Source organism: Stenella coeruleoalba, assembly GCF_951394435.1.
Source record: "Stenella coeruleoalba genome assembly, chromosome: 3".
NCBI classification, from domain to species: domain Eukaryota; kingdom Metazoa; phylum Chordata; class Mammalia; order Artiodactyla; family Delphinidae; genus Stenella; species Stenella coeruleoalba.
In genome coordinates, this window is record NC_137148.1 from 132,864,740 (window position 1) to 132,880,669 (window position 15,930).

The 15,930-nt window shown below is 33.4% G+C and overlaps 2 protein-coding genes across 4 annotated transcripts in view; one reads left to right on the forward strand and one right to left on the reverse strand.

Annotated features, from left to right (window-relative positions):
- The window catches only part of LSM11 (LSM11, U7 small nuclear RNA associated), a 73,582-nt gene extending 65,709 nt beyond the window's left edge, over positions 1 to 7,873 (forward strand). The window contains exon 9 of the transcript XR_013827526.1: positions 7,376 to 7,873. The gene's annotated coding sequence lies outside the window, so the exon portion shown is untranslated. The remainder of the gene's footprint in view (positions 1 to 7,375) is intronic.
- CLINT1 (clathrin interactor 1) overlaps positions 1 to 15,930 on the reverse strand; it is a 65,307-nt gene that overhangs the window by 11,449 nt on the left and 37,928 nt on the right. For all 3 annotated transcript variants that reach the window (XM_079916254.1, XM_079916252.1, XM_079916253.1), the window contains exons 4-8: positions 14,948 to 15,056; positions 13,835 to 13,999; positions 10,818 to 10,995; positions 7,000 to 7,246; positions 4,854 to 4,923 (exon numbers count right to left, since the gene is read on the reverse strand). In XM_079916254.1, coding sequence (XP_079772380.1) covers positions 4,854 to 4,923; positions 7,000 to 7,246; positions 10,818 to 10,995; positions 13,835 to 13,999; positions 14,948 to 15,056 — 769 coding nt within the window. The remainder of the gene's footprint in view (positions 1 to 4,853; positions 4,924 to 6,999; positions 7,247 to 10,817; positions 10,996 to 13,834; positions 14,000 to 14,947; positions 15,057 to 15,930) is intronic.

Consider the following 15,930-nt stretch of genomic DNA (forward strand, 5'->3'; position numbering starts at 1 on the left):
TGTAATTTATTATGCCAAATGAGTTCGGAATTTTCAAATCTTATCCAGTCTGGGCTACAAAGAAAATTCATGCTGTGGAGTATAGCACTGAATACTGTGAATCACATCTTCAAACTGGGTGACATATTTTATTTTTGTCCTATCCTGAATTTAACATTTCAAATAATTATTTTGTTATTCTATTGCTCTACATTCTAACACCTAAGCTAAAATTATACCATGTTCATAACTTGTCTATAGCAAATATTATTCTTTCCATCCACACTACAGGGAGTTTAATTTCAAACATGACTAATTTAAGAACACTGGAGGTAAAAGAGTGGAAACACACATAAGAATTTAACAAATAGAAGCCACCTTTCCTTGAAAAGGATTTAACTTTTCTCCATCTTCTGAAGTGCCACAGATTATACTTCTACTGTGTTTTACATAATGTGAACTTTGGAAACTATCTCAGAAATTAAAAATCTGTTATTTCATTGAGGAAAAGTTTCTCCCTCCTAGGAGGGACTATCCAAACCTATATGCATGATGTTATTCATACCAATGCCTTAAATTTAACAGACATTTTCTATACTTAAGCATTTTTCCCAGATAACTTCTATCTAAGGGAATTTAAATAAGAGTCTACCAAAAATTGCTGCATGTGGAAGACTGCTAAATTTCACAATAAGAGCTATCCTTCAAGATTCCCACATGAGAGGTGTCATTATAAATGAACCATTTCCATCTGCCTTTTCAGGGAAGCAAGGAGGTTATTTACAATCACCAGCTGGGAACATGTATTTTCCAAAGCAACACTGTGAACAGGAAAAATATAGTTGAACTAGACAGTGCTTTAACTATAAATGGAAATATTCTTTAATGAATTTAATCTAGATTACGTTATAAAAACTTTTGCACAAGTTCTAATAAATACAAAATTAATAGAAATGACAAAAAATTGTAAATATATGATGAACTAATATAAAGAAGTTTTTAAAAAATCGATAAGGATAAACAACCCCAATTTTAAAAAAAAGGACAAAGGACATGAATAGACAAGTTACAACTAGCAATATAAAACCATGAAAAGTTTCAAAGTCAAACACATACAAAATAGAATGAAATATTATTTTCTCCTTACCAAAATGGAAGATTTTGAAAGATGCTACTTCACTACTTTATAACAGAGAGAAGTTTGGAAACAAATCAAAACCTAATGTCCAAAAAATAAGAGGCTGACTGGTCAAGTAAATTACAGCATATTTACATAATGTTAAGATTATAAAGCAATTAAAAGGTCTGTAAAATACCAACTATAATAAGGAAATGGTCATGAGATTTTAGATGAAAAAGAGTTTACAAAAAAATATAATAACAATAAAATCTTTATCTAGAAGCCTGAAAAAGATTTGCAACATAATAAATGCTTAATTTACAATGCTTGGTGTCAGTTTATATATCTCTTGTAAAAATAAAATACAGTGTGTGTGAGTTGTGAAAAATAAATAAATAAATAAATGCTTAAATAAATATACTGACTGATTATATAGAAAATGTTTAAAGAAAGACTATTCACCAAAATTATTAATAGTTAACTTTATGCACCTAAGTTACGGTGAATTACTTTTTTTCCATAAAATTTCTAAAATGAGCACATACTACTTTTATATTAGTGAAAACAATATGGTAAAACATTTTATTCTTAGTAAACTTAGGTTAAACTAGAGACAACACCCATGAAAATTCTAATATGTAAGTTGGGTTGTAATAACCAGTAACTTGGCTATAACAAGGTGGTTCACATCCATGTAAACATCCTCAACTAACTTTAGCGATAACGGAGTACAAGGCAACAGGTTCAAATGTAAATGTAATGAACATTTTGGATTTTATACACGTTAATCTTAAAAGATATTTTTTAACAACCAAAAAATCAAAAGATATTGCAAGCCTTGTAAAGTCTTTATATTTTCTCTTCAACCTCATTCATTGTACTAGAAACAACTTATGTAGTAGTATGTTAATCAAGATCTAAATTCCTTAATTACAAAAGGGACAAAAGGAGACAACGAAAACTCTGAAGACGAGATATACTAAAAATGAAATGGAATGGTTCTTGGCATTATATTTGTAACTGGCTTATTTTCTAAATACATTATTATTCATTTAAAAAATGTTTACTTAGAAACATACTATGTATAAATGTCACCAAAATATCATTTGAGTACAGATTTTAAAAGAACATCACCAGAGTGGGACATTTACCATCAGAGTCTCAAGAAAATCTTGATGAATGGGTTTCACATGTGTACTTTTAAACTTGGTTGATATTCCACAATGATTTTATCACATATACTTCTGAAGATGCTAACAAAAAGGATGAAATAACACATAAAAAAAGAAAATCTGAGCATTTTCTCCAAGGAGACATTTATCTGGTGAATGGTACAGAAGCTGTATCTGCTTAGGTTTACAGTTCATGTCCATATTACTTGCATGACAGCAGTATTATAAATATAGGCACATATCGGAAATGACACCCAAATGGCATACCAAATAGCAATGCTGATATGGTAGATTCTTAGACTTTCTTACATGTAGGTGCTAAAGATTTAACATCCAATTTTTTTTTCCACTGCTGAATTCAATTTAAAATATATTACTACTAAAATATTTAAATAGAAATTCATAGTAATGAAATTCATCTTACTGATTGGAGGGGGTTCTACACAAAGTGGTTAAACTGTTTCAAACAGGAGTGAACTTTAAAAAATAATTATGGGGACTTCCCTGGTGGCGCAGTGGTTAAGAATTCTCCTGCCAATGCAGGGGACACAGGTTCGAGCCCTGGTCCAGAAGGATCCCACATGCCACGGAGCAACTAAGCCCATGTGCCACAACTACTGAGCCTGCACTCTAGAGCCCATGAGCCACAACTACTGAGCCCTGTGCCACAACTACTAAAGCCCACACGTCCAGAGTCCGTGTGCCCCGCAACAAGAGAAGCCACCTTAAGGAGAATGCAACGAGAAGCCCGTACACCTCAACAAAGAGCAGCCCCCGCTCGTGGCAACAAGAGAAAGCCCGCGCGCAGCAACGAAGACCCAACGCAGCCAAAAAAAAAAAAAAAAAATTAATTAAAAAAAAAGAGTGACCGTAATAATAAACAGTGAACAATTAAAAAAAAATTATGATGTCAACCCATTTTCGGTTGGTTTTTAGAAATTATTAAGATAAAAACATTAAGGCAAGAAATATTCCAAATTTCATTCAGACTTTGTCTCAATTACTGTATTAATATTAATTACTACTTCTATTTAATTAGCCAATCTACTGCTTGCACTAGAGAAGAAAAACCACTCAAAGGTTTCTTGCCAAGCAAAGGAAGCATGCTGGTATTTAATAATTCTCTCTGTTCAAAGCAATCTGGCTAACACCAAGGAAAAAAGTTAGATTCACTCATCTGACCTTCCTAGTTAATTCTTCTCTGATTGCTCCATTAAAAATTTTCACAGATGCATGAAAAGGGCTCTTTAATATTTCATACCAGGAAATCCAAAATAGTTGATATTCTGTGACACTAAGTCTGTATTATATGACTACATGCTAACTACCAGTTAATACTACTATGAAAATCTTCAATGTACAAAAAGACAGCACATAAATTGTTAAACAACTAATGTAGTTGTTTGCAAACTTGGGCATGACAGTTCAATAGAGTTTAAGGAATAATTTTACGAAGTTACATTTACAGAAAAAAGGGAGTGGGAACTGAAGAATCTCAGAAATTGGATTGAACCAGACACCCTAGTAAGTTCACACCTAGTCTAAGAATTAATTTTATGATAGTAGGCAAGGACAGGGAGAAAATAATAGGAGACTTTAAATTAATCATATGTACTAAACTATCAGTGAGAAGTAATTTTCATCATAAACACTAATGTAAATTTTAAAACAATTCAGTTTTGAAAAATTATTACACACAACTAGAAACAACAGATTTACTTTGACATTATTTCTATGGCAATCTCGCCAGTTACATTTTAATGTGAAATGAACTTTAAACATAAGTTTTATTTCTTAAGCTGTTTTGACTTGCAGTACAGTTTATTACGACTCCATAATCATCAAATGCAACCTAAAATAATCAATTTTCTTGAAAACAATTTATAGGGAATTACTCAAAAAAATCTAGCACATACTGGACATCAAACTGAAGAAACCATTAATCTTCTCTGTGAGAAAATCTTGGTAAATGGACTATTCTTTTGCTGCAGCCCTTTTTAAAATATGTCACACTTTCACAGAATGCCCCTTTCCTCCAAAGCACTCTGTATGTTTGTAACTAGGTAACTATTTGTGACTCTTTGGTTAATGATTACTTCCTCCACTTGACCTTACCGTGAGGGCAAGAACTGTTTTACTAAGCATTATACTGCAAGCACCCAGGCCAGTGTCTGGTTCGATAAATGTTTAGTGAATAAATGAATGAAAAGTTTAAATGAACTCTAGGCATGGGTAGTTTGACAGCCAGAATTAAGATTTATGGAAAGACAGTGAAATGGGCAGAGAAGTCCATTTTGCTTATAGAAAAAGCAAAGGGACCCCAAATACTCAGTGCTAAAGAAATTGAGAGAGATTACTGAATTACCAGTCAAATATTTAAGTGCTCACCTTCCTTATTTAAGGCAATTAAACACTTCCTCCCAAATAATGCTCAAAGTGAATTAATTTCACATTAAAAATAAATCTAATGCAAAAAATTTTTTTTTTAAATTTTCATTCCATCTTTTATTTGCCATTAAAAAAAATTACTCTGAAACCAAGAATACTATTGATAAAAAGAAAAAGCCAATATGGAAGCTTACCTGTTGATTGGCTGGTGCCATCAAACAGATCAACAAGGTCACCAGATGACTTACTGCTAGGCACTGAAGTCTGAAAACACACACAGAACTAAATAAGCTTAGAAAACATATTTCTACTATTTTTTTTAAAAAAATCTGCTCTACTCATCTTTAATTCCCAACTGAGACACAAATAACTGTAATTATCTTAATAAAGGTAGATTTCCTTTTCTGAAAAAAGAGAAGTGACCTTGAATCCTTATGGAGAGATAGTATTTTTAAATGCCTACCATTGTAAAAGTCCCTAACATCCACACTCCTCTTTTCCCTAACTCACTTCTTTTCGGAGATCAGACAAGATTAGGCATGTCCACTACTCCTGGGTTACTTTCTCATTTCTTACTGCATTTCACTCTGAAAAAACATACCTTCCAGATCCCACTCAAATCTTAACACAGAATCACTTGAGAAGCATTAAAGAAATATATACGCCCAGCTCCATGACAACATACTGAATCATAATTGCCCAGGTTGGGATCTTGGTCTGTACAGTCTTAGAAAGCTCCTTTAAGTAATTCCAATGCATAAGAAGGTCTGAGATCTACTGGACTGGAGGCCAACATCCTATCTAGCTCCTATCTAGCTCAGGTCAGTATAATTCTATGTTGGTCTGATATACCTTGACATCTGTTTTATATTTAGTTCCCAAACTAAACTGTGGGGCTGGAGTTGTAATATGATTTTTCTCCTATACATAGTTCTAAGCACCCTAATGCATAGGTCCTCAATGTTCAATACATACATGTTAAATTAGAACAGAAGTGCTAGGCAACAGGAAAACACTGTAAATTCCTAGGCATGTTAATTTGAGCTTTGAAGATTAAAACACTATATACTGTGGTTCAAAAAGGCCTTGAGGTTGAAAGAGATCTGAAGCAGCTGAGTAACTTGCTGAGAACTTCAGAGTTCTATGCATTTTTTTTGGTAATAAAAACAAAGTCAAAAAGCTTACACTATAAATTTAAAGTATTTATGGCAGGGACATACATTCAGGATGTACTACATATTGATACTTAAAATCCTTTTAAGATATAAAAGTCTCAGTTTACCGTTAAAAAAAATTATACAGGTTGGATGATTTTCCCCATGCAACCATAAATGAACTCTTCATATAACAGCCATCATGTATTATTTGGGTTTTAATTATGACTATCTACCAGATCTTAGACAGTCATCAGTAAGCAACTGTATCCACAGCAGGGGAAAACTAAGACCACAAGGAAATAACACATCCATTTCCCCCTTTTAACTACAACTAAAGTTGAGCTGTAATTTTGAGGTTTTCCTCAAAACTAAAAAGAGCACAATATGGGTGAAATTATACACCAGAAGATATGTGGGAAAACTTGACACAGTTCTTGACACTAAGTAGGACTAGCTTTATTTTTAGAGTCACCTGCAATTTGCAAGATACATTAGAAAAATATTTTCCCTAGCTTTCAGCTACATTTGATGCAAAGATATAAGCTGGGTGAATACTAGTGGGGGGAGAGTAACAAAACAACTATTGAGGCTTTCAGGGCAAACCTCCCTCTTAGGCAGATTTCTGTCCAAAAGACTAGCTTGCAGCCAGGTATCTATCAATCAGGTGGATTTCATTTCTGTGCGGAATAAAAAGTGAAGACAGTTACAAGAATTAGTGCTGCTACTAATCAATACTGACCACAGGGCAAATAAACCTCCTTTTCAGAGGAACGATCTCTGTATTAAACAAGACCAGTTCCGCTATATAACTACTTGTCATATATACAACTGGTCATTTCTTACAATTTCCAAATACTACCATGTTTTCCTTAGTGAATCTCACACTTGGTACCAGTGGTGGTGTCTAGAAGGAAACAGATGCACTACATTCTGATTCACAGCCTTTCCCAAATGAACCAAGAGTGTTATTACTATTTTCATAGAAAGTACATAGATAATCATTCAGCAATTGGACAGGTTTCTTCCTCCAAAGAGATTTCTTATTATTAATGACTAATACATGCCAGATGATCTATAATTAATATGATTACCTAGAAATGCCTGAGACTACTAATGCAGTAATTCTAAAAGTAATTTATAAGAATAAAACTGTGTATAATGTGTAAACTCGTGCCATTCCCACCTTAACTGAAGACTGAGGTGTATGAGCTGAAGCATTCTGATCTGGACTTGCTTTGTCCCCTGTGTAATGTGCTGCTGCTCCAAGATCAATGGTTTTGGAAGGATTTGCTGTGCGCTTGTGTCTTGTGGTGGTGGTCTCTGTGGCCTGTGTGATATGGATATGTTTTGTCGTCACAGTCTCCTCTTCATCTTTGAATTCACCTTTGGGAGATCTGCCTCTTCTTGCTTTCTTTTCCTCATCACTGTCACTAAAAGATATTAAAAAAGAAGGAAAATAATAAGACTAGGGATTACTTTAAAATGGAGCCCTCAGTGATTTGAGCTAAAGAATTTCAAATGCAGTAACTCCAAAATTCCATACTTTGACTATTTGACAGGGATCAAGAGAATGTTATCTAAGCTATCTGAATAATCATATGTATGCACTGGGGAGCGGAAGTGGGAACCCATCAAATTCCCCAGGTAAGTCTAAAATACTGCTACAAAAAAGTATTTACATAAATGTGTACAAATAAAAAAGCCTGAAATAATTCAAGTGCTTATTTATTATAGATTTAAAGCTTAATTAAAAAATAAAATAGCAGGGTTATTCTCATATCAGAATCAACTGATTAGAGTCTAGGAGCTCAAATAGCTGCATTTGATAACCATTTTCTTGAAATGGACTGTGCAACAACTACAGTTCCATTTACATAACATGATTCTGTCACTGACTCTCATATACTAATACAAATATATAATAAAATACTATAATTTCGATGGATATCTTTTAAATATTATCCTATCTGCATTCAAATGATTAAACTCTCATCTGTAAATGCAGAAAAATGAGGTAATGCACTTTACAAGAACTGTGCTCTATTTTACTATATAGAATCGCGAGATCAAACTTTCACAAAACTAAGAAAACTGCTTTACAGAAAATTTAAATATATTTAAAATATTTTAAAAGAATTCCTTTTCAGGCACATTCAAAGATTTTTTCTTCTTCTTAACATGTGAAAGGAAAAAAATACAGAACGAGTAAAAGAACTGTGTTTTTCATATGCCCCAAATTAAATATGTCAGTACTAGTGTGCTCTCCAGTAATGACGCATTGGGGTTTTTTTTCTGGTGCAAGTAGGACAGAGAGAGAAATTGCCTGAAATACGTTCCATTACCTATTATTTCTTAATTTCAGAGTAGGTGGTTTAAATTATAAATATTCTGAAGTAAAATACTTAAAATTCTCCTTAAAACTATGACTATTATTACTGATCAATTTAACTCGGACTAATCTAAAGCAATTTCTACTTAAATATAAATCAATTTGGAACCTGTATAAATCAAGAATCAAGAAGAATGGCTTCCCACACTGAGCAAAGGGGTTAAATGTATTTTATCTATAAACATTTTAGGGAATCTACAAGTTCTGATCAAGTGTTCAAAACCCCTTGTCACTTACTAATTTCTCAGCAACAAATGACCTAAAAATTACCACCATCAGTCCTATATCTAAGACTGAAACTTCTTACCTTTCTGATGTCCAATTTGATTATAGTGCAAGGTAATTTCTTTACAAGGTGAGAATATAAACCTTACTAGCACACAATGAAATGAAAGCTTCAGATATGATCAGTGTTCAAGAATTCCTGAATCTAATAATGAGCTATTAAGTCTAAAATTCTGATACCATGCCAGATAGGTCCCATGCAACTTTGTCTAAAAATCTATTCTTCTCTCACATATACTCCAAGATGTAAGTCCCTGGTTTGCTCTTTAGTTACTAAAACAAATAACATACACTACATTTTCACTCTTTTAAACCTGAATATATAAAAGATTTAGGAACTCTAGCAGATCCTGTCTTAGAGGCAAATGTAGAAAAGAAAAAATCAAGGAAGAAACAAACAAAAAAAAAGAATAGGAAGACAAAGCAAGTAAAGAAAAATTGTGGGTGGAGGGCAAAGAAGAGAAAACAAAACAAGAAGGTACATAGTTAAGATTTCTAACCAGCCTACCTACCTGATTCCCATACTTCTTCAGGAAATAGCAACAGAATATGTGGCCACTATGTTTTCTAAGTCAAACCAAAAGTGTGAACACAAAGGCCACAAGAACATTAAAGTGGGAAAAACAGCACAGAGTATTTGAGGTAGGCATCGTTTTCCATAGTTTAGTTATTTATTATTACCATATGCATACACCTTCAGTATAAAAGAGCTAGAAATATAGTTGTAAAATATATTCAAAGTATTAAAAATAAATTCTGGTTCTTCAAAGGTCATATTCCAGAAACAGACAGGAATTCCACAGATTTAATAAATATGGAAACGTAATGAGAAGGCACTAAAATATTTTAGAATCTGGATAGTTTCAAAATTATTATTTTTATTTCTTTTTAATGACCCCTAAATCTGAACTGTTAAGATTTTTTTATAAGAGAAAAAGAGATGGTACTTAGTTACAAGAACTCACTTGAAGTTTTGGTTGCATCTCTGCGTTACTTTAGGCAAGTTCCACACAGCCTGACTGGGCTTCAGTTCTTACTCCCCAAAAATAATGGTAAAATCCTTGCTCTAGACTATCTAATAGAGATACAGTGAGGCACAAATGACAAAGATCTTATAAAACTTGCTTTGCAAATTAAGTGCTACATATATTGCCCTTATAACTGGCAGAAAAACTAGTTAATAGCTATATTGGTAGGTAAGAAAAAGTGAATGCTAAAAGGTTCCTAGTACTGTTCTATGTAAAACTAAATACAAATACCCCACCATTAGAAAATGTAATCTATGAAAATATAGGTCATACTCGAAAACATTTTAGTCCAAATATCCATCTGGAGTTTTTTTTTTCTGGTATAAACTGACACAGAATCTTAATGAAATGTCACAGGAAGAATTTTCAAACCCCTAACTTTTGTTTAAATCTAATAAAATAATAAACTTCATTATCCCTCAGCAATACCTTAGATCCCTGGATCATCAGATGCCCAATTGCAAAATAAGCTATCAAAGTTCTTACTGGGAAAAAAAATTCCAATAAATGGCCTGAATAAACATACAGGAAATGTGATCAATTTTAGAAATGGACACAGACAAGGAAAGTGTGTCAATACTAAATGCAAATGTCTGACACAGCATCTTATAAACAGCTGCACTGTATATATGTGTGTGTAAATACACACACACACACACACACTATATATATATGTATAAATCAGCAGCAAATATACTAAAAATGGAACAATACAGTGAAAATTCGCATGGCCTGGGAATTCCCTGGTGCTCCAGTGGTTAGGACTTGGCACTTTCATTGCCATGGTCTCGGTTCAATCCCTCGTCAGGGAACTAGATTAGCCTGCCCCCCATGCAAGGCTGACATGCAAATTCATGAATTTTTCCATATTTTTGCACAAGGCATTTTTAGGGGAGTGAAACTACTCTGTATGGTTCTGTAATGGTGGATACTATGCATTTGTCAACTATACAACACAGTAAACCCTAATGCAAACTGAAGAGTTTAGTTAATAATATTGGTTATCAATTGTTAATAAATGTACCACACTAATGCAAGATGTTAATAACAGGAGAAACCGTGTGTGTGTGCATGCATTCTTGCACTCGGAGAGGTGGGGTTATGCAGCAACTCCCTGTACTTTATGCACAATTTTTCTGTGAAGCTAAAATTGCTCTAAAATATAAATTAAAGAAACAAACAAATAAAGCTGAATTTCAGATAATGCCAACACCCAAAACAAATAAAAAAACCCAAGACCCAGCTGTGTCAATTTAGTTCCCTTTCCAAGAGACCCAGGAGACAAAGTGTTAATAATACCTGCATCTTTCTGGAGAGTCTTCTCTATCTTTCCTCCGGAACTTGCTGATGGTGTCGTCAATTGTGCTTCCAATTTTATCACTCAGTTCACCTAATTTATCACTGAATGGAAAAGCACTCTTGCTTTTATCCCAGTCCTCATCCCATTTTGATTTAGGCTCAGGATCATATCGTTCACCTATATAAAGCATTAAAAAAAGAAGCAACTCTAAGGACATTAAATTCAAAAGGTGTCTATAGTCCTTATTTCTGAAACTTTTCCTCATAATAAAATAGTTTTCAAAGGAAAACAGAAAGCTCCCACAGTGCTGAATCAACACAACTGCAGCAAGGCACAGCATGTAGTGCCAGTCATTAAGTGGCAGGAATGCAGATTCAAAAGCTTTTGTTTATGAAAACTAACACAACCTTAATGCACAGCACAGCATATCAGGAAGTTCTTAAGGGCTGCTGAAAGGAGTAGAGGAAAACACAAAAACCAACACGAGCTATATAAGCAAAAGAGAAATGGAAATCTTTTGTTTTCACAAAAGTCACTTAATGCATTATATTTCATTCCCATTTCTTAATGGTTTTTCAATTATTAGAAAAGCACTGGACAGCAACAATCTCTTACAAAACACAAACTACAGGAAACACTACTCTGAATGCTACATATCCCAATATACTGTAAAGACTCATAACTGTCATTCTTTACCATCAAACTAGAAAAATAAATGTAATTCATGGCATGGGAAAGCATCCTTCAATTATTTTAAAAAGAAAAGAATATTCTAACTACCAAAAACTATACAGACTAGAATCATGAAATATGCTCAAGCAGTTCAGAACAGTGATGATCTATTCAAACACCAAGTCCAAACATTATGCTGGGACTGGCAAAACCTAGGGAGCCTCTGTGTGAATTTGATAATGGAGATAGTAGATCACTGGCAGTGAAAACAAGCCCCAAAATGTCAAGATTTGTTTTAGTCCTTGACTTTGAGGGCCTAAAGAAGAGACAGGAATTACAGGCGCTAAATGGACCCTTTTCCATTTTCATGTCCAAACTCAACAAAAGAGGCAAGAGTACAAGGTGCAGAAAAATCATGCGTGGTTAAAAAGAAGACCGAAAATTAAGGCAGGGTGCGGAGAAAAAGGAAGACCAATGAGAAACAGCAAAATAATCAAAAGGTGGATAACTGAGCTTTTGTTTAAACTTTGGTTAACAAGTTCTGATGGCATACATGCCCTTTGGAGATCGAACAAAACCATTTTGCTGAATTACTCAGTAAAACTGCAAAGCCAAAATTTTCTGTGAGAGTTTGAGGATTTAAAAATATGTCTACTAAATCTGAAAGTGACCACCAACTTAAAGAGAACATGAAAAAAATGTTTTCTAGACAAAATTTAAGCCAGGATGGTATTATAAAAATGAATGGCTCTCCAACAATGTATATGTACACTTCAATAACAATGTGATGAACTAGACTTTGAAAAGAAACAAATTTACAGGATAAATGAAAGCAGGTGAAAACTAAATTAGCACGGTGGACATCATACTAAATGAGTGCCAGAGATACTGGATATTGGCAAAACATTATCTAATGTCAAAATAAAAAGCATGTAAAATAGTTAAAGTTGATTAAGTCTCTGAATAATATATATAACATTAAAAATAATTTATAAAAGGCGGCAATGCACAGGACATTCAACTCTATCTCTAATGCAGATGATGTAATTAGTTCACTCTAAGTCTAAAAACTTATTCAATTGTCTAAATTTATCTAATTATATATTGTGCTGATTAAAAAAAGGACTACTAGCAAGTAGAATGAGGAAAGGAGTGGCGAACAGCTCTTTCTACTCAAAAACACATTAAACTGCTAAAGCTACTTAGAAAAATCTAAAGAATAAAATATTTACTTGGGTAAATAATTGAAAGACTTCTTACTCCCCTAAACAAATAAAAACTCCAAAACATATTTATGTGATTTATTTAAGAGAAACATTTTTGCCCAATTCAAGAACTGACTTAAATGTGATATGGGACATTAAAAAAAGGAATTTTTCTGCTGTTAGAAACATTAACCAATTAAGTGCAGTATTTTTAATTTGAGGGCAAGAAAGCAGAGGAGAAAAGGAGCGAAGACATTTTATAGATACTCGCAAGGTAAGAAATAGAACATTTTTACACAGTTACAATGAAGGAGTTACTAGATCTCAGTATAATTCAAATATAAACAAACTTAGATATGGTTGGGGGGCAGTCAGAGATCCCCAATATGCAGCTGCTAAGTATACGTGGCACTGGCCTGTCTGTGTATATACAAAATGACAAGGGACTGTCAGTGTTCAGAGAAGACAGAACGAGTCCAAAGGAACATGAAAGAGAGTTCTTATTTTCTGTATCTGTTTCAAGCACCTGCCTAGTGATCTATTTTAGGAAAGCCATATTATTACATTAAAAATAAACATGAGAGATGAATGTTCTAGCTGTTCTTAAATATGTTAGGAACAATACAGTGTAGGCCTAGATGAAAAACTGATGGTATTGTCAGTTACCTTTTTCTACATCAAATTAACGCAGTGCTTAATTAAGGGAACAGACTCAGGATGGACTAAACTGTAGCTCTATTTTTGGCCAAAAATAGAACTAAACTGGTTTTGAATTAGGAGGATGAATCTCTTCATCAAAACTTTTTTTTTAATGCTCTACATGGTAAGTTACAGAAATCCTTTTTTTTCGTAGAATGGGAACCCCAAGAGGAAAGGGCATATATCTATTTTATTCTCTGTATGTCAACTCAAAGTTTCGTCATTCAATAATGCTTAATGGTTAAAATCATATTCTTGAAACACAAAAGTAAAAAATAGAAAGATTCCTAAGATCCACAGGAGCCAAAATAAGTATTACATGTATCTCAGTATTGTATGTATTCAAAATAGCATTTTTGTCTCCTGTATTTCAATGATTCTTAAAATACACCCAAGAAGCTAAACTGATGCTTAGGTGCCAGTCTGTCTTTGATACTCACTGTATCTGAATCCTCCAACACTGTCTGAGGAAACCCCAACATATTTGTCTTTGTTCTTCTTTGCTTTCTTTCGCTCTTCACGAAGCCTGTCATCATCCTGGGCAAATTCAACCAATTCTTTCACCTTCTGGCGAATATTTATACCTTGATCCTTGCCATGCTCATCTGTGAGGATGGTAAGGGAGAAACAAAACCTTAAGAATTCAGTTAATATGTATCAAACTCTTTAACACACACAAAAAAGACATGAAAATTTCGACACAAGAAACCAACTTCAATATTTTAAAGTGAATAAAAAGAGGCAAATTGTGTTACTGAATTTTGTCATTTCCTCATCAAATCCTAAGTCTTGAGATGCAATTTTGGCTTATAAGAGAGTGCAAAGATGAACTAAAAAGGACCACAGATAACAGTTCTCTGCAAAATCAATTAAAGATCCACTAAAAAGGATTACTAACAATAACCATACAAAATGGACTAATATCCAAAAATGTTTTCTTTTTCTATGGTATTTTAACAAAACAAAACAAAACGTACATTTTAATGACTGAAAAGCACCCAAACGCCTTCGTCTCCCCAATACAAGTTTGGAAACACTAATTACCAGGATTTAGTGTAGCTGAAAAACTGAATTTTTAAAATGCTTTCAACTGGGGTATGCTACAAAATGAAATGTGGTTCATTCTGTATCCTCTTTCACATTCAAAACACACTCTGGCCTTGCTGCCTTTGCACAGTAAATATTATTTGGTGGGAGGAAAAAAAACCCCCAGCTTCAAACAGATGTGTGTGTTTTGGAGCTCTAACCTTTTCTTCCCATATGATTAAAGCTATTCCTTTATGGACACCACAGGGGACCAGTCTCCAGTGCATATTTTAATATAAACCCGAACACTCATGTTGTGTTGGTTCTGTTGTTATTAGCCAGTATTTTCTGCAAGTTCTTGTCTTCACTAATTAATACTCTAGGGCCCCACGTCTTGGATTCTGCACTCGTCACACAACCAGCAACAGTCACATTCTAATTAGAGCGGAGAAGCTTCTAAGCTGGTTCAGGTGACTGACAACTCCAACTACTGTTTTAATTTGCTTATAGGTTTTTCCATTGCTCACCTACAAAGTGGTAATTTTCCAGGGATCGCAAATCATAAATGTGTTCTCTGGCACTTGTAACAACACGCTCTGATCCATTCCTTATGAGGTAAGCTAGGAGCAGCAATGACTGTAAAAATACAAAGCACCAAATGAGATTTAATGAAATAAATTCTGGTAGAGCTCTGGTAAATGGCTAAAAAAAAAAAATTCTAACATTAGCAAATAAATAATCTTTGTGTGCATATGTGTATGTGGGTTCTTTACCTTACATTAGACTTTAAAAGTACCTTTAAAAACTCTTATTATCAATTTAAAGTTCCTCTTATACCAAGCGTACTAAGTAATTATAAACTGTCCACTGGATACACGTGTCAAAAGATTAAAAAAAAAACTTAGATGTTAAATATCTGAATGTATGATATAAATGAACACTAAGCTTTTTAGAAAGCTGGTTCAGTTTTAGTGTTAGAAGCATCAGTTTAAAGAGAACAATTATTTGGTAATTATATGACCTCACAGCATTTTTCCCCAGATAAAATTTAATTTGGGAGGTTTATGATGTGGCTTTTGTTTAAAAAACTTGCTGCTTGCTTTGGAAAATATAGATATTTTCTGCTAAAAAGGTGATTTATGCTGACACGTAAAAAAAAAAAAGAATCAAAGGAAAAAAAAAACTCGCTGCCAACAAATATGAGAAAAGAATGTTTACGGGATTTCTTTTTGAAGTGATGAAAATTAGACATTAGTAACTACTACACAACTTTGTGAATGCACTAAAAACCAATGAATTATGAATTCTGAACTTAACTTTGTTTGGAACAAACCTCACATAAAGATGATTAGATCTATGAAAATCTAGTTAGGTTGAAGAAATTGAGGGGCAAAAAACCCTCATTCTACCAGGAGTTTATTCATTAAAAAAGTAGTTTACCCAAGAATTATTAAAACAAACAAAAAGCTCTAATTTAAAAAAATTAATTTATAGAAATTTAAACTATTTC